The following is a 19,858-nucleotide window of genomic DNA, read 5'->3' as shown; positions in this document are numbered from 1 at the left end:
CAGCATGCAGCTCCATGCAAGCATCACCACCCCCTTCTCCCCAGACAGACCCCCCCTCCAGCATGCAGCCCCATGCAAGCATCACCACCCCCTTCTCCCCAGACAGACCCCCCTCCAGCTCCATGCAAGCATCACCACTCCCTTCTATCCAGGCACCCCCCCTCCAGCATGCAGCCCCATGCAAGCATCACCACCCCCTTCTCCCCAGACAGACCCCCCTCCAGCATGCAGCTCCATGCAAGCATCACCACCCCCTTCTCCCCAGACAGACCCCCCCCCCTCCAGCATGCAGCCCCATGCAAGCATCACCACCCCCTTCTCCCCAGGCAGACCCCCCTCCAGCTCCATGCAAGCATCACCACCCCCTTCTCTCCAGGCACACCCCCTTCCAGCATGCAGCCCCATGCAAGCATCACCACCCCCTTCTCTCCAGGTACACCCCCTTCCAGCATGCAGCCCCATGCAAGCAACATCACCCAATTCTCCCCAGGCACCCCCTCTCCAGCATGCAGCCCCATCACCCAATTCTCACCAGGCAGACCCCCCTCCAGCATGCAGCCCCATGCAAGCAACATCACCCCATTCTCTCCAGGCAGACCCATGCAAGCAACATCACCCCTTTCTCCCCAGGCAGACTCCCACTTACCTGATCTGTGACTTTGGAGAATGACCCCCAAATCTTGCACAAAATCCTCAAAATCCCGCCATAACATCCATAGCTTCCTCCTCCTGTCTGCTCTATGGAGGAAGAGGCAAATTCTGCACAAAACACTCCAAATGCTGCACGAAATCCCGCCATGACATCCACAGCTTCCTCGTGTCTGCTGCTCTATGAAGAGGCGCCACCCCTTTCGGTCACATGGGCATGACGTCAGCAGAGGTCCTTTAGCCGATTGGATTTAGCCTCTACCCTGCCTGCCCAGTTATCTGAGTTGCATGCGTGCTGAAGCTGAAGATGGCGGCGCTCTGTGGTGGAATATTACGTTTGGCGGTGCCCAGATTGCACTGTCGTCCCGGACTTTTCAGAACGTCTTGTAGTGGTATGTGGAGTGGGACGTAATATACTGTGTTATTGATGAAAAGGCGCTCAGAGACCAATAGAAAGGCGATTAGTGGTCAAACGCCTGATTAGCAGTGTGACAGGTTGGACTGAACTGTTGCACAATCTTTTGGTGTGTGTGAAATAGAGAAAATGTTGTGCATATTATGTTTAACAGCCGGCCCTCGGCACGCTGGCAGTTGTAGTTCCTCACCAGTTGGAGGGACGCACTTTAGTGAGGAGCTAGTAATAGATTGTTTACCCCTTAGTGACAGAGCCAATTTGGTACTTAATGACCAGGCCAATTTTTACAATTCTGACCACTGTCATTTTATGAGGTTATAACTCTGGAACGCTTCAACGGATCCCGCTGATTCTGAGACTGTTTTTTCGTGACATATTGTACTTCATGTTAGTGGTAACATTTCTTCGATATTACTTGCGATTATTTATGAAAAAAACGGAAATATGGCGAAAATTTTTAAAATTTTGCAATTTTCAAACTTTGTATTTTTATGCTCTTAAATCAGAGAGATATGTCACGAAAAATAGTTAATAAATAACATTTCCCACATGTCTACTTTACATCAGCACAATTTTGGAAACAAAATTTTTTTTTGTTAGGGAGTTATAAGGGTTAAAAGTTGACCAGCAATTTCTCATTTTTACAACACCATTTTTTTTTTTAGGGACCACATCACATTTGAAGTCATTTTGAGGGGTCTATATGATAGAAAATAACCAAGTGTGACACCATTCTAAAAACTACACCCTTCAAGGTTCTCAAAACCACATTCAAGAAGTTTATTAACCCTTTACGTGCTTCACAGGAACTGAAACAATGTGGAAGGAAAAAATGAACATTTAACTTTTTTTTGCAAACATCTTAATTCAGAACCATTTTTTTTATTTTCACAAGTGTAAAAACAGAAATGTAACCATAAATTTTGTTATGCAATTTCTCCTGAATACGCAGATACCCCATATGTGGGGGTAAACCACTTTTTGGGCGCACCGCAGAACTTAGAAGTGAAGGAGCGCCGTTTGACTTTTTCAATGCAGAATTGGCTGGAATTGAGATCGGACGCCACATCACGTTTAGAGAGCCCCTGATGTGCCTAAACAGTGGAAACTCCCCACAAGTGACACCATTTTGGAAACTAGACCCCTTAAGGAACTTATCTAGATGTGTGGTGAGCACTTTGAACCCCCAAGTGCTTCACAGAAGTTTAGAATGCAGAGCCGTGAAAATAAAAAATCACTTTTCTTTACACAAAAATTATCTTTTCGCCCACAAATTCTTATTTTCACAGGAGAAATTAGACCACAAAAGTTGTTGTGCAATTTCTCCTGAGTACGTCGAACCACTGTTTGGGCGCACCGCAGAGCTTGGAAGAGAAGGAGTGCCGTTTTACTTTTTCAATGTAGAATTGGCTGGAATTGAGATCGGACGCCATGTCGCGTTTGGAGAGCCCCTGATGTGCCTAAACAGTAGAAATCCCCCACAAGTGACCCCATTTTGGAAACTAGACCCCCCATGGAACTTATCTAGATGTGTGGTGAGAACTTTGAATGCCCAAGTGCTTCACAGAAGTTTAGAATGCAGAGTCGTGAAAATAAAAAATATTTTTTTTTTCCACAAAAAAGATATTGTAGCCCCCAAGTTTTTATTTTCACAAGGGTAACAAGAGAAATTGGACCCCAGAAGTTGTTGTCCAATATATCCCGAGTACGCTGATGCCCCATATGTGGGGGTAACCCACTGTTTGGGCGCACGGCAGAGCTCAGAAGGGAGGGAGCACCATTTGACTTTTTGAGCGCAAAATTGGCTGTCGTGTTTGGAGACCCCCTGATGTACCTAAACAGTGGAAACCCCCCAATTCTAGCTCCAACCCTAACCTCAACACACCCCTAACCCTAATCCCAACCTGATCCATAATCCTAATCACTAACCCTAACCATAATCGCAACCCTTACCCCAAAACAACCCTAATTTCAACCCTAATCAAAACCCTAAATCCAACACACCCCTAATCCTAATCTCAACCCTAACCTCAAACCTAACCCTAATCCCAATACACCCCTAATCCCAAACCTAACCCTAATCCCAAGCGTAACCCTAATGCCAACCCTAACCCTAATACCAACCCTAATCCAAACCCTAACCCTAATCCCAACTCTAACCCTAACTTTAGCCCCAACCCTAGCCCTAACTTTAGCCCTAACCCTAGCCCTAAGGCTACTTTCACACTTGCGTCGTTTGGCATCCGTTGCAATCCGTCGTTTTGGACAAGAAACGGATGCTGCAAATGTGTCCGCAGGATGCGTTTTTTGCCCATAGACTTGTATTGCCGACGGATCGTGACGGATGGCCACACGTCGCGTCCGTCGTGCACTGGATCAGTTGTGTTTTGGCGGAGCGTCGGCACAAAAAACGTTCAATGAAACTTTTTTTGTACGTCGCATCCGCCATTTCTGACTGCGCATGGGTGGCCGTAACTCCGCCCCCTCCTCCCCAGGACATAGATTGGGCAGCGGATGCGTTGAAAAACTACAGCCGCTGCTCACGTTGTGCACAATTTTCACAACGTGCGTCAGTATGTCGGGCCGACGCATTGCGACGGCCCCGTACCGACGTAAGTGTGAAAGAAGCCTAACCCTAAATTTAGCCCCAACCCTAACCCTAAATTTAGCCCCAACCCTAGCCCTAACCCTAGGCCTAGCCCTAACCCTAACCCTAGTCCTAACCCGTAACCCTAATTTTAGCCCCAACTGCTGTTCTCCTGCCGGCCAGCAGATGGAGACAGATGGCAGGCGCACTGCGCATGCGCCCGCCATTTTCTTTTGCCGGCGGCCAGGAGGAGCAGCAAGAGGATCCAGGGACACAGGTGAGTATGATAGGGTCCCCGAATCCCCCTATTTCTCTGTCCTCTCATGTGCGATCACATCAGAGGACAGAGAATTACACTTTACTTTTTTTTTTTTTTTTTTTGCGGTCGCCGGTAAACAGTTAATTACCGGGGTCAGTAAAACCGACCCTGATCATGCTCTTTGGGGTCTCGGCTACCCCCGGCAGCCGAGACCCCAAAGACTCTCGCGGGCCGGCCGGCGGGCGCACTGCGCATGCGCCCGCCATTTTGAAGATGGCGGCGCCCACCGGGAGCCACGAGGAGCACTGGGGGAGATAGGTGAGTATTGGGGGGGCTACCTGGGACCCCTTCTCTGTCCTCCGACCCCGGAGAAAATCCGACTCTGGGGGGGCGCTATTTACTTTTTCCACAGCGCCGTTAATTAACGGCGCTGTGGTTTAAGTACCCTTAGCAGCCGCCGTTAAAAGGCGTATCGGCGGTCGCTAAGGGGTTAATGTACTGTGCATTGTGTACAATCCATTGAACCTCTTGATGGCAAATCATTACAGATCGATAACCGTATGGCGAAAGCAACAGCCGACACTGCCATAAGATTGTGTGCATATACACTTGCCAGTTAATTTATCAGCAGACTATTTAGGGTATGTGCATACGTTGCGGATTTTGCTGCGGATCCGCAGCAGTTTCCCATGAGTTTACAGTACAATGTAAACCTATGGGAAACGAAATCCGCAGTGCACATGCTGCGGAAAAAAACGCGCGGAAACGTAGAATTTTATTTTCCACAGCATGTCAATTCTTTGTGCGGAATCCGCAGCATTTTTACACCTGCTCCAATAGAAAACTGCAGATGTAAAACCGCAGCGGAATCCGCAATAGAAACCGCGATAAATCCGCAGGAAAAACCGCAGCGGTTTTGCACTGCGGATTTATTAAATCTGCTGCGGAAAAATCCGCAGAGGAGCTTTCTACGTGTGCACATACCCTCAGGGTATGTGATCAGGAACTGCTGGGGGTGTGACGCAGCTTATTTACCTGCCAGATCATACATATCTACTATATAATTGTCTAAGGGTCACTTCCGTCTGTTTGTCTTTCTGTCACGGTTATTCATTCACTGATTGGTCTCGCCAGCTGCCTGTCATGGCTGCCGCAACCAATCAGCGATGGGCACAGTCCGGAAGAAAATGGCCGCTCCTTACTTCCCGCAGTCAGTGCCTGTCGCCCGCTTACTCCCCTCCGGTCACCGCTAACACAGGGTTAATGCCGGCGGTAACGGACCGCGTTATGCCGTGGGTAACTCACTCCGTTACCGCCGCTATTAACCCTGTGTGTCCCCAACTTTTTACTATTGACGCCTATGCGGCATCAATAGTAAAAAATGTAATGTTAAAAATAATAATAAAAAAAAACCTGCTTTACTCACCCTCTGTAGTCCGCTGAGCCGCTCGCGCCGGCCGCCATCTTACGTTGCAGGTTCCGGTGGCAAAGATGGTATGGGAGAAGGACCTGCCATGACGTCACGGTCATGGCTCTGTGCTGTATACTACGTCGCTGTGCAATATAGTATGTGGCTCTGTGCTGTATACTAAGTCACTGGGCAATATGCTACGTGGCTGGGCAATATGCTACGTGGCTGGGCAATATGCTACGTGGTTGGGCAATATGCTACGTGGGCTGTGCAATATACTACGTGGACATGCATATTCTAGAATACCCGATGCGTTAGAATCGGGCCACCATCTAGTAACACATAATTTGATGGGATTTCTAGAAATCCCATGACAGACGGCTTGCGGCTCACCCGTGGAAAAGCGTGCGTCTTTCAAGACCTCAGCATGTAAATTTCACTTGCGGACAACGCTATTCTCCACAACATAAATAGAAATGTATTAGATATATATAATTTTTTTTTTCACTGTGGGACATACACTAAAGTACTTGTGTACAGCCGTGCATGAGACGGTCAGGGTATGTGTCCACGTTCAGGATTATAAAAATAATAAGTACATATTGCTAGCGTCCATCGGTAGATCTGCCAAACACTGTAAGCACAAGCCTCTAATCCCAACAGGTACAAAGTACGGATTTATCCGGAACCGTGTGTCCCAATTAGCCCGAATTTGGTAACAATAGAAAACCAATTTTAATACAAGATGGATGAGGTGTGTTATGACTCTGCCAGATTCTCCAGCAAAGATATGACAATTATAATAATTGCTGTTGAAATCTGTATGTCTGAGGAGAGGGGAGGTGTTGTGAATTCTGTTGTCGAGCTCCCTCCTGTGGTCGTGAATGGTACTTCGGTGAGTTCTGTCCGTGGGCTCCCTCTGGTGGCTGTGAGTGGAGCTGCTGCTTCTGAGGTTCCTTACACAGGTGACGTGGTTTATCCTTTGGTTGGCTGCTCTATTTAACTCCACTTAGATCGTTACTCCATGCCAGCTGTCAATGTTTCTGCATTGGTTCAGTTCGCTCTTGGATCTTTCTGGTGACCTGTCTACTCCAGCAGAAGCTAAGTTCCTGATAGTATCTAATTCGTTCATTGTATTCTTGTCCAGCTGGATATCATGATTTTGTCTTGCTAGCTGGAAGCTCTGGGATGCAGAGTGGCATCTCCGCACCGTTAGTCGGTGCGGAGGTCTTTTTGCACACTCTGCGTGGTCTTTTGTAGTTTTTTGTGCTGATCGCAAAGCTAGCTTTCCTATCCTCTGTCTATTTAGTAAGTCTGGCCTCCCTTTGCTGAAACCTGTTTCATTTCTGCGTTTGTGACTTTCATCTTGCGCACAGTCAATATATGTGGGGGGCTGCCTTTTCCTTTGGGGAATTTCTCTGAGGCAAGGTAGGCTTTATTTTCTATCTCTAGGGCTAGCTAGCTCTTAGGTTGTGACGAGGCGCCTAGGGAGTGTCAGGAGCGCTCCACGGCTATTTCTAGTGTGTGTGTGATAGGATTAGGGATTGCGGTCAGCAGAGCTCCCACATCCCAGAGCTTGTCCTGTGTGAGTTTTAACTATCAGGTCATTCCGGGTGCTCCTAACCACCAGGTCACGGGAAACCAGCCCCTTTAGTGATGTCACCAGGCTGCAGGTATAAGGGACTCCACTTAACCCAGCCTTCAGTTATGCCTGAGGAGCTGTTCCTATCCAGACCTCCTGATACACTGGGACATTTGGGGCTCCGCCTACCAGCATGGTTTTGCCTGAAATGATCTGAGAACATGTGAGTTTTATCTTTCTTCTTTAATCCATGTTATTTTTTTTAATTGCTTTGTACATACTTTCAGTTGTCTCTTATTGTAACATCCTTGTAATCTTTTTATAAACACTAATCTTTCGGAGTAAAATATTTAAATTACTAGTTTCGTTCTCCTGCTCTAAAATGTACCCTCAGTCTCTGGAAGGGAATTACCCTACTGTTTTGTGTTAGCTTCAGACCCGTTAATCGTAGCTGGTGGCGGCATACCGTGTCTGTGCTTTTGGGAATCGTTGTAGCGACGGCGGCGTTGATAGTTATTGTTCCTGCCTGAGTGGAAGTAGTTATATCGCTTCACTGCAGCGTGCCCAATAGCCAGTACCTAGCAGGCAGGCTTTCTGGCGACTAATTACCCAAGGTGCAGTACCTAATCTGACCTGAGGGCAAGGGGGCGCCAGAGAGCTGCAAATTCTCACATGGAACTGTAAAGCGGGATATACATAAATCCCTGCAGTTCGTGTTATATTGTAGGAGCAGTGGGATAACTAAAATAAGCCCCTGCGGTAAACTAAGAGGTCAAAAGTCTTGTGTGTGTTTTCATCACATTTGAGCAGTGGAGGGATGACTAAGATAAGCCCCCTGCCCGTGTCATAGCCGTGGGCTGGCCAAAGGTCACCCCGATCGTGACATATTGGTGACAGTCATGGTGCGATCCGTGACAGGTACAAACATCCGGGGGCAAACTGCCGGGGCCAAACAATTGATGATGGACAGGAATTCATGAACCACAAGGGTACAAACATCTGGGGGCGAACTGCTGGGGGCAAAACATTCATGACAGACAGGAATTCATGAATCACAAGGGTACAAACATCCGGGGGCAAACTGCCGGGGCCAAACAATTGATGTTGGACAGGAATTCATGAATCACAAGGGTACAAACATCCGGGGACGAACTGCTGGGGGTGAAATGTACCCAGGGGCGAACTGCTGGGGGCGAAATATGCGGGGGTGAAATGTGCGGAGGCAAAACATCCTGGGGGCCAAATGCTGGGGACGAAATGTTCGGGGGCGAAATGTACCCAGGGGCGAACTGCTGGGGGTGAAACATCCAAATCCCTAAAAATAGATACCAATAAAAGTAAAATTAACCCCTTCCCGACCTGTGACGCCACGTAGGCGTCATGAAAGTCGGTGCCAATCTGACCTGTGACGCCAATGTGGTGTCATGGAGGGATCGCGTCCCTGCAGATCGGGTGAAAGGCTTAACTCCAATTTCACCCCACCTGCAGGGACAGGGGGAGTGGTACTTCAGCCCGGGGGGGGGGGGGGGGGGTTGCTTTGCCCCACGTGGCTACGATTACTCTGATTGGCTGTTGAAAGTGAAATGGCCAATCAGAGCAATTTGTAATATTTCACCTATGAAACTTGGTGAAATATTACAATCCAGCCATGGCCGATTTTGTAATATCATCGGCCATGGCTGGAGACCCCGATCTGCCGCCGCTGTCAGTCTTTCCTCCCCTCCGTTCTGTGCTCCGCTGCCCTCCTCTCCCCCCGGCCTCCCCCCCCCCACTCCCTCCCCCTTTTCTGATCCCACCCCCCATACTTAACAGGTCCCAGTGTCCCTCCCAGTGTCTGTCTGTCTTCAGCGATGGGCGCCGCCATCTTCTAAAATGGCGGGCGCATGCGTAGTGTGCCTGCCGAATCTGCCAGCCGGCAGATTCATTCCAGGTACATTTTGATCACTGTGATAGGTTATATCACAGTGTAAGTTACTCAAAAAAAAACAAAATTTTATTAAATATATAGTTTAAAAGGCCACCAACCTGTGGCTATACCAAACACCAAAAAAAACACTGTGGAAAAACTAGTGTGGAGAGCTAGGAATACCCTACGAACTGTCTACGTTATGGTCTGCCTATCAGCGGGGGTTGGCGCCCTATGGGATAACGTTGCGGCGCCCCCGCTCCACGACGGCTTGCCCTAGGGTCCCTAAACGGCCCTAGCCAAACTATGGGACCCTCTACCCACACAATCGTGTACTAGAGGACCCCTATGGACTATACATAGACCAAACCTGCGTCTAGGGAATCCTATACCCCACACCGTGATTTAAAAACAAAATGGAGCACATGTAGACAAAGGCATATGGCAGAGAATATCCAATAGTCAAGCCTGCTTATTGATGCTTATATTAGTTGGCGTGGCTTTCGATACACCGTACGTCCTGAAGGTGCTGCTTGTTTTTATGAGATAGTGGCCACTCCCATCAATGTCACCAGATACCACGCTTAGATGTTTAACAATTCAAAAGATAGCGTACAAGGACCCAGCATATGGAGTTAGGGTGCCGTCACACTAAGCAGCGCTGCAGCGATACCGACAACGATGTCGATTGCTGCAGCGTCGCTGTTTGGTCGCTGGAGAGCTGTCACACAGACAGCTCTCCAGCGACCAACGATCCCGAAGTCCCCTGGTATCCAGGGTAAACATCGGGTTACTAAGCGCAGTAACCCGATGTTTACCCTGGTTACCAGCGTAAACGTAAAAAATAACAAACACTACATACTTACCTTCAGCTGTCTGTCCTCCGGTGCTCTGCTTTCCTCTGCACTGTGTAAGCACAGCGGCCGGAAAGCAGAGCGGTGACGTCACCGCTGTGCTTTCCGGCCGGCTGGTGCTCACAGCCAGTGCAGGGAAGCACAGCTCCGGGGACAGACACCGGAAGGTAAGTATGTAGTGTTTGTTTTTTTACTTTTACAATGGTAACCAGGGTAAACATCGGGTTACTAAGCGCGGCCCGAGGGTTCTTGGCTGGGGAGAAAACCATGTGGCTTCTATCGATGTGGATGTCAGATGTGCAGGTGGATGAAACCGAATAAATCGTTTAAGAGTTCTTCAACACTAAAGGTCTTTTATCAACGGGATTTTTCGAATTGTAAATCTGCAGGTGTAGTCTACATGGCCACATGCCCCTGCCCCAAAGATTACATCGGAAAGACCAAAAGGGAATTTCGCAGGAGGGTAGGGGAACACCTGGGAGACATCAGAAACGGGAGAGACACTACCCTGGCATGACACATGAGACTACAACACACTAATGATCCGTTGAACATTAATTTTGCCATCATTGAAGTAGTTAAACCTAACCCCAGAGGGGGAGATTGGGAGAGGGTGATTCTACAGAGGGAATGTGAATGGACGTTTAGAATGGATACCATGTCCCCAAAGGGGCTAAATGAACAACAGTCATTCACTTGCTTTCTGTAGCGCCCTGGCTCTTTAAACGTGCTCATTAACACTGAATATATCTAGGGAGAGGGACCTAAAAGAAAATATAGGGACCTGGACCTGCTCTTAACTGATATTGGCCCCCGCTATACAGGGGGATGCATAGATTAGTATGTACAATTTCTTATGATAGAAATCCTCATCTACCTGTGACCGTAATTTCAACCAGGGATTCAAGCTTGAGGAGGCTAATTTGCATATTCCAGGTGCCTTCTGGGAAAAGCGAAGAGTCTCCCTAAGCTAGAAGATCGTTGGGTACAGCCGGGACCAGCTGCTTGGAAAGAATCACCAAACCAGGGATTCAAGCTTGAGGATGCTAATTTGCATATTCCAGGTGCCTTCTGGGAAAAGCGAAGAGTCTCCCTAAGCTAGAAGATCGTTGGGTACAGCCGGGACCAGCTGCTTGGAAAGAATCACCAAATTTTTGCCTGTAGGACATTATTGCAAGAGAGCTTGGCTGAGTAGATTACACAAGAAGGAAAACACACAGCAAGTCAGCAGGATCTAGGAGCAACATGGCAGATGTGACAACCTACATGGTGAGCTGCAGCATGTGCTACATGTTCACAGATCGACCAGAAGAAGAATTAAATTTCACCTGTCAGAAGTGTAGACTAGTGGCCCTTTTAGAAGAAAAGGTGCGGGGTCTGGAAGAAAGAATAGCAACTTTGAAAACTCATCAAAGAGAATGAAGACTTTCTGGACAGAACAGAAGCATCTCTACTGGTCACAGAAGGTGAAAAAAGTGTCAGAGAACCTCCAAAAGCAGATGAGTGGAAGTATGTGACCAAAAGAAGCAAGAAGACCATGGAGAAATCACCAACCACACAACTGAAGAACCGATATCAAATCTTTGTAGAGGATGAAGATGGCACACCTAAGGATGAAGCAATACCAGCAAGCAAAAAAGAAAAGGGCACACAGCAACAAGTGACAGCAAAAAGTACAGCCAAGAAGCAACGAAGAGTGGTGGTGGTGGGAGACTCACTACTGAGAGGCACAGAAGCAGCCATCTGCAGACCGGACATAACTGCAAGAGAAGTATGCTGCCTTCCAGGTGCGATGATCAAGGATGTGACCGATAGGATACCAAAGCTCTTCAACTCCAAGGACGTCCACCCATTTCTTCTGATACATGTTGGCACCAATGACACGGCAAGGAAGGACCTACCGACAATCTGCAAAGACTTTGAAGAGTTGGGGAAGAAAGTAAAGGAACTGGATGCACAGGTAGTTTTTTCTTCTATCCTTCCAGTAGACGGGCATGGCACCAGGAGATGGAACAGGATCATTGATGCAAACAACTGGCTAAGACGATGGTGCAGACAACAAGGATTCGGATTCCTGGACCACGGTGTGAATTACTTGTACGATGGACTCCTCGCCAGAGACGGACTACACCTCAACAAACCTGGGAAACACACATTCGCCAGAAGACTCGCTACACTCATCAGGAGGGCGTTAAACTAGAAGAAGAGGGGACGGGAAGAAAAACATTAGACTTGAACAAAGAAGATCCAGGAAAACATACTCAGAAGGGAGGTAAGAACATTTCTAAAACAATCCACAGCGACGAGATTGGAACAAAACAAAATCCTCTAAACTGCATGCTCGCAAACGCCAGAAGCCTGACAAACAAGATGGAAGAACTAGAAGCAGAAATATCTACAGGTAACTTTGACATAGTGGGAATAACCGAGACATGGTTAGATGAAAGCTATGACTGGGCAGTTAACTTACAGGGTTACAGTCTGTTTAGAAAGGATCGTAAAAATCGGAGAGGAGGAGGGGTTTGTCTCTATGTAAAGTCTTGTCTAAAGTCCACTTTAAGGGAGGATATTAGCGAAGGAAATGAGGATGTCGAGTCCATATGGGTCGAAATTCATGGAGGGGAAAAATGGTAACAAAATTCTCATTGGGGTCTGTTACAAACCCCCAAATATAACAGAAACCATGGAAAGTCTACTTCTAAAGCAGATAGATGAAGCTGCAACCCATAATGAGGTCCTGGTTATGGGGGACTTTAACTACCCGGATGTTAACTGGGAAACAGAAACCTGTGAAACCCATAAAGGCAACAGGTTTCTGCTAATAACCAAGAAAAATTATCTTTCACAATTGGTGCAGAATCCAACCAGAGGAGCAGCACTTTTAGACCTAATACTATCTAATAGACCTGACAGAATAACAAATCTGCAGGTGGTCGGGCATCTAGGAAATAGCGACCACAATATTGTACAGTTTCACCTGTCTTTCACTAGGGGGACTTGTCAGGGAGTCACAAAAACACTGAACTTTAGGAAGGCAAAGTTTGACCAGCTTAGAGATGCCCTTAATCTGGTAGACTGGGACAATATCCTCAGAAATAAGAATACAGATAATAAATGGAAAATGTTTAAGAACATCCTAAATAGGCAGTGTAAGCGGTTTATACCTTGTGGGAATAAAAGGACTAGAAATAGGAAAAACCCAATGTGGCTAAACAAAGAAGTAAGACAGGCAATTAACAGTAAAAAGAAAGCATTTGCACTACTAAAGCAGGATGGCACCATTGAAGCTCTAAAAAACTATAGGGAGAAAAATACTTTATCTAAAAAACTAATTAAAGCTGCCAAAAAGGAAACAGAGAAGCACATTGCTAAGGAGAGTAAAACTAATCCCAAACTGTTCTTCAACTATATCAATAGTAAAAGAATAAAAACTGAAAATGTAGGCCCCTTAAAAAATAGTGAGGAAAGAATGGTTGTAGATGACGAGGAAAAAGCTGTAGATGACGAGGAAAAAGCTAACATATTAAACACCTTCTTCTCCACGGTATTCACGGTGGAAAATGAAATGCTAGGTGAAATCCCAAGAAACAATGAAAACCCTATATTAAGGGTCACCAATCTAACCCAAGAAGAGGTGCGAAACCGGCTAAATAAGATTAAAATAGATAAATCTCCGGGTCCGGATGGCATACACCCACGAGTACTAAGAGAACTAAGTAATGTAATAGATAAACCATTATTTCTTATTTTTAGGGACTCTATAGCGACAGGGTCTGTTCCGCAGGATTGGCGCATAGCAAATGTGGTGCCAATATTCAAAAAGGGCTTTAAAAGTGAACCTGGAAATTATAGGCCAGTAAGTCTAACCTCTATTGTTGGTAAAATATTTGAAGGGTTTCTGAGGGATGTTATTCTGGATTATCTCAATGAGAATAACTGTTTAACTCCATATCAGCATGGGTTTATGAGAAATCGCTCCTGTCAAACCAATCTAATCAGTTTTTATGAAGAGGTAAGCTATAGGCTGGACCACGGTGAGTCATTGAACGTGGTATATCTCGATTTTTCCAAAGCGTTTGATACCATGCCGCACAAGAGGTTGGTACACAAAATGAGAATGCTTGGTCTGGGGGAAAATGTGTGTAAATGGGTTAGTAACTGGCTAAGTGATAGAAAGCAGAGGGTGGTTATAAATGGTATAGTCTCTAACTGGGTCGCTGTGACCAGTGGGGTACCGCAGGGGTCAGTATTGGGACCTGTTCTCTTCAACATATTCATTAATTATCTGGTAGAAGGTTTACACAGTAAAATATCGATATTTGCAGATGATACAAAACTATGTAAAGCAGTTAATACAAGAGAAGATAGTATTCTGCTACAGATGGATCTGGATAAGTTGGAAACTTGGGCTGAAAGGTGGCAGATGAGGTTTAACAATGATAAATGTAAGGTTATACACATGGGAAGAAGGAATCAATGTCACCATTACACACTGAATGGGAAACCACTGGGTAAATCTGACAGGGAGAAGGACTTGGGGATCCTAGTTAATGATAAACTTACCTGGAGCAGCCAGTGCCAGGCAGCAGCTGCCAAGGCAAACAGGATCATGGGGTGCATTAAAAGAGGTCTGGATACACATGATGAGAGCATTATACTGCCTCTGTACAAATCCCTAGTTAGACCGCACATGGAGTACTGTGTCCAGTTTTGGGCACCGGTGCTCAGGAAGGATATAATGGAACTAGAGAGAGTACAAAGGAGGGCAACAAAATTAATAAAGGGGATGGGAGAACTACAATACCCAGATAGATTAGCGAAATTAGGATTATTTAGTCTAGAAAAAAGACGACTGAGGGGCGATCTAATAACCATGTATAAGTATATAAGGGGACAATACAAATATCTCGCTGAGGATCTGTTTATACCAAGGAAGGTGACGGGCACAAGGGGGCATTCTTTGCGTCTGGAGGAGAGAAGGTTTTTCCACCAACATAGAAGAGGATTCTTTACTGTTAGGGCAGTGAGAATCTGGAATTGCTTGCCTGAGGAGGTGGTGATGGCGAACTCAGTCGAGGGGTTCAAGAGAGGCCTGGATGTCTTCCTGGAGCAGAACAATATTGTATCATACAATTAGGTTCTGTAGAAGGACGTAGATCTGGGGATTTATTATGATGGAATATAGGCTGAACTGGATGGACAAATGTCTTTTTTCGGCCTTACTAACTATGTTACTATGTTACTAATGTGCGATATATAATGTACAACCCCCGAATGGGGGAAAAAAGTACATAAAGACAGCCGGGTTCATACACATATCTGTGTCAATATGTCCTATGGACCATAATAAGATGACTGATCAGTGGACAGGATGGCTTTTGGGTATCTGCGACGACGTGCATTGTAAGCACTTTTTGAACTGGGCGTCATTAGAATACGAGCACGTTCTCGATCGAGCGCATCCCTGATAATAAAGCATGGAAGTCAGTAATAGGGACTATAAGCAGATTCCCAGCTTCTTTTCCTGGAGGATTAAATGCAGGTAACGCACAGGCGGCGTTACCATAGTAACGTTATTCCAACCAATCCCGCTGGACGGGACGAGCATGCGCAATTAACACTGGGTGGAACGCAGAAAGGAATATAGCGTTCCACCCTGGGCAGGCGCATTGTCCAGAGAGGGGGGTATTCTGCATACTCTGGCACCTGACCGGAAAAAAGGAAGTACGTGAGCAGGGGGTGTCTATGTAACGCCTCCTGAGAATTGATGGGCAGGTGCAGTATGCCCAAAGTGGAACGCAGAGATCCATCTAGCGTTCCATCCTGAGCAAGCGCACTGGGCGTTTCCTATGGCCGTATGGGAGATAGTATGCGGTATGCAACATCCGGCCGTGAAACAGGAAGTACACGCGCAGGACGCTCTCGCGGTCCGGTTTAAAATGAGGTAATGGCATCAGTACTTCTAAGGATTATCAACCATCGAGACACATGGCACTAGATCGAGCCTCCTGATGAGCCAGAGGGGCGAAACGCGTTGAGGCTACACAGTAACAAGGCAGATGGCATCTGAACCCCACGATGAGTACCTTATTGGGCGTCATATAAATGGTTTATATTCCTGATGGAATCTGATTGTTACGCTTCTGTGATCATAAGGTCATGAGATGGACTGTACTCAAACATGATGTGGTATAAACCGGTGGTGTTTTGATGACAGGCATCCCAGAGGGGATAAATTAGAGATTTATGGGCTATAAACTAACTCCATATGCTGGGTCCTTGTACGCTATCTTTTGAATTGTTAAACATCTAAGCGTGGTATCTGGTGACATTGATGGGAGTGGCCACTATCTCATAAAAACAAGCAGCACCTTCAGAACGTACGGTGTATCGAAAGCCACGCCAACTAATATAAGCATCAATAAGCAGGCTTGACTATTGGATATTCTCTGCCATATGCCTTTGTTTACATGTGCTCTATTTTGTTTTTAAATCTCGGTGTGGGGTATAGGATTCCCTAGACGCAGGTTTGGTCTATGTATAGTCCGTAGGGGTCCTTTAGTACACGATTGTGTGGGTAGAGGGCCCATAGTTTGGCTAGGGCCGTTTAGGGACCCTAGGGCGAGCCGTCGTGGAGCGGGGGCACGGTAACGTTATCCCATAGGGCGCCAACCCCGCTGATAGGCAGACCATAACGTAGACAGTTCGTAGGGTATTCCTAGCTCTCCACACTAGTTTTTCCACAGTGTTTTTTTTGGTGTTTGGTATAGCCACAGGTTGGTGGCCTTTTAAACTATATATTTAATAAAATGTTGTTTTTTTTGAGTAACTTATGCTTTCCAAGAACTCCTACTCTTAAACATATATTTAAACTTTACAAAAGTTATATCACAGTGATCAAAATAATAATAATAAAAAAGTAAATTAAGCCCCCTCCTTATCACCCCCATAGGTAGGGAAAATAATGAAATAAGATATATTTATTTTTATTTTTCCACTAAGGCTAGGGTTAGAACTAGGGTTAGGGCTAGGGTTAGGGTTTGGGCTAGGGTTAGGGTTGCAATTAGGGTTAGGGTTAGAATTAGGGTTGCAATTAGGGTTAGAATTAGGGTTAGGGTTGCAATTAGGGTTAGAATTAGGCTATGTGCGGATTTGGCTGCGGATTCGTGGCCGTTTTCCATCACGTTTACAGTACCATGTAAGGCTACTTTCACACTAGCGTCGTCTGGCAGCCGTCAAAATGCGTCGGCGTGACGTATCGACGGATGCGTCAAAAATAGTGAAAAACGGATGCAACGCATACAGTATTTCGTCGGATCCGTCGCAAATCCGCCAGACGGTTCCGTCGAAACACTGCATCCGTTGTGTCCGTTTTTACCATCCGTTTATACGACAGATCCGTTTTCCAAGCCTAAAAATGGGAGTCTCCCAAAATGTGATTGGCCACTGGAAAATAGGGAAAACTATATACTGACTGTTTTTACAGCCCATCTTTGAAATGGTTTAGAGAAAGTGGCAGAGATGGAAGGAGTGCTTGTGAGGATTGCGAACGTGGTAACTGATGTGATTTTTGAGACCAATCGGCTGGATATTATAGTTCGGGAAAAGGAGGCTGCAGCAGCAAGACAGAGGATTCTTCTGCAGCGACCTCGCAGACTATGGATTCATCCCATAAATGAACTGCGGATGACCCGGGGCGTCTATTCTACTCTCTACATGGAGTTGCGGCAGAACCCAGACACATTTTTTAATTATGTCCGGATGAGGCAGGAGCATTTTGATTTGTTGCTGGAACAAGTTGGGGATGTCATCCAAAGGCAGGACTCGCGCATGAGGTTTTCCATCGCACCGGCGGAGCGGCTGATGGTGACACTGCGGTAAGCCTTATTTTTTTTTTTTTAAATCATTATTCATATTTAATGCCATGTAAACATATTTCAACCTATAGAAAACCACATCAGCAGTAAACATGCTGCAGAAAATACTGCGCTGAAACATTGCGTTGCATTTTCTGCAGCATGTTAATTTTTTTATTGTTTGTGGCCATTCCAGTGTTAATAGTGCATAATAGGAATGCACAGATGTTAAAATGCTGGTTTTAATGTGCATCACAACAGAACTAAAATGTCCTCTGTACCATTTTTTGAATGTTTAAAAAAAAAAAAAAAAAGTAATATTTGTGGAAATTGCTTAAAAATGTTATGTTGGTCTTTGCAATTTTTACTAACATTTTTCTTTGTTTTTCACAGCTTCCTTGCTACGGGTGAATCCCTAACTTCACTCCATTACCAGTTCCGCCTTGGAATTTCTACAATTTCCGGAATTGTGAAAGAGACCTGCCTGGCTATCTGGGATACCTTGCACCAGGAGTACATTCCCCAACCAACAAAGGACATCTGGCTGACAAGTGCAGAGCTTTTTGAGAAACTGCCATTTCCCAAATTGCTTGGGTGCCGTAGATGGGGAAACACATCCGTATTGCAAAACCGGCAGGATCTGGCTCAGAGTACTTCAATTACGCGAAGTACTTTTCAATAGTACTCATGGCCATAGCAGATGCCAACTGCAAATTCCTGGCTGTGGACATTGGAGCCTATGGCCGGTCCAACGACTCGCAAGTATTCAAAACGTCTCCGATGGGCCGTTGTTTGTATGGAGACAGCTATGATTTTCCACCTCCAAGACCACTCCTGGGAACAACTGGACCACTTATGCCATATGTATGTGTTGGTGATGAGGCTTTCCAGTTATCGCCACACCTACTAAAACCTTATGCAAGCAGAGACTTGACCAGAACATAGAGTATTCAATTACTGCTTAACTCAAGCCAGACGAGTGGTGGAGTGTGCATTTGGCATTCTAACTGCAAAGTGGCGCGTGCTGCTAACGGCCATAAGATTGCACACACAAACAGTGGATGAGGTTGTTAAGGCCAGTGTGGTGCTACATAACTATGTACTTTCCAAGGAGCCTGTTTCCATCGATGATGAGGACTCTGAGACCACCTTGTGGGATTACCGCAGCAGCTCTGTTCGCTCCACAGGTTCTGTTAACAGAATGAGGGACCACTTTGCAGAGTATTTTGTGTCACCTGTAGGCAGAGTGCCATGGCACGACAACATAGTGTGAGATGTTTATTTCTTGTCTCGGTGATTTCTGTTTCTGTACAAAGTGGATTTGACACCAAGTTTTATTAATTTCTTTCCAAAAGTGTGTTGTATTCTTGGTAATAAACCAAATATATTATACCTTTCAACGTGTGTTGTGTAATTTTTTTTTTTACCTTTTGTTTGTTACCATACCAGCTTATACCTAATTGAATGCACTGAAACAAATACTTGACTTTATACCAAAATTAATTTTATTTTAAAATTTGTTGTGATTTTTTTTTTCTCAAAACATTAATCCTTTTTTTTGCATAAAACTTTGTGTTAAACTTTTTTTTTTTTTTTTTCTAATTTTTTGGAAAATGATTAAATACATATTAAAACAAATTTTATTTTAACATACAAAAAAAAAAAAAATAAATCTCAGGTCGGTAAAGTGTGGGGTGGAGATACTAGCGGAGGGGCTGGAAGGTTGGACCACGTCGATAGGTGGTTGGGGTGTAGTTGAAGGGGGTGAAAAAAAAGGAGGCTGAGCCGGGGAGGGTGGTGTTGGGGTAGGTGGAATACTAAACGGGGAAGGAAAGCTTGACAAGGAAGAAAACATTGGGGAATACATTGTGATTTGGGGCTGGGGTTGGAATTGGGACTGGGTTGGGAATTGGGAATGGGGTGGGAAAGTTGTAGTGGCTGTGTGGGGAGTAGTGGGATCTTGGGTTTCGGACATTACCTGCACTAGAGCACCATGGCAGCTGTGCATTACCGGCATCTGCTGGTCAAGAGTCAGCTTTTCCATGCTCCTGAGCATGGATTGAAAAAAAAAAAAAAAAAAAAAAAAGGTTTGGTGGTGCATGACTTGCATCTGCATGCAGCCTATCCAAGCGACTGCTGTGTTCACTGATGCGTGTTTGCACCATGTTGAACCCATCAGCCACTTGCTCTCCCAAAATTTTGAAAGAGCTTTGGAAGGATGCATTCAGATGCAAGAATTCAGGAGCATAGCTCCTTTCCTGACCCCCTGTCGCCACGAACCTAATGGTGGTGTAGAGGTGGCAGGATCAGAGGGGTGGGGTAAAGGGAACTGTTACACCA

At 45.8% G+C, this 19,858-nt stretch overlaps 1 protein-coding gene across 2 annotated transcripts in view; it reads left to right on the top strand.

The window, feature by feature from the left end:
- The first annotated feature begins 893 nt into the window (after positions 1-893).
- The window catches only part of ECHS1 (enoyl-CoA hydratase, short chain 1), a 189,127-nt gene continuing 170,162 nt past the window's right edge, over positions 894-19,858 (top strand). For both annotated transcript variants that reach the window (XM_069753051.1, XM_069753050.1), the window contains exon 1: positions 894-1,040. In XM_069753051.1, the coding sequence (XP_069609152.1) occupies positions 956-1,040 (85 nt within the window). In that variant the 5' untranslated portion in view covers positions 894-955. The remainder of the gene's footprint in view (positions 1,041-19,858) is intronic.

This window comes from Ranitomeya imitator, chromosome 2, assembly GCF_032444005.1.
Source record: "Ranitomeya imitator isolate aRanImi1 chromosome 2, aRanImi1.pri, whole genome shotgun sequence".
Taxonomy (NCBI): Eukaryota; Metazoa; Chordata; class Amphibia; order Anura; family Dendrobatidae; genus Ranitomeya; species Ranitomeya imitator.
Note: the sequence above shows the minus strand (reverse complement) of the source record. Positions and strands in the feature narration are given on the sequence as shown.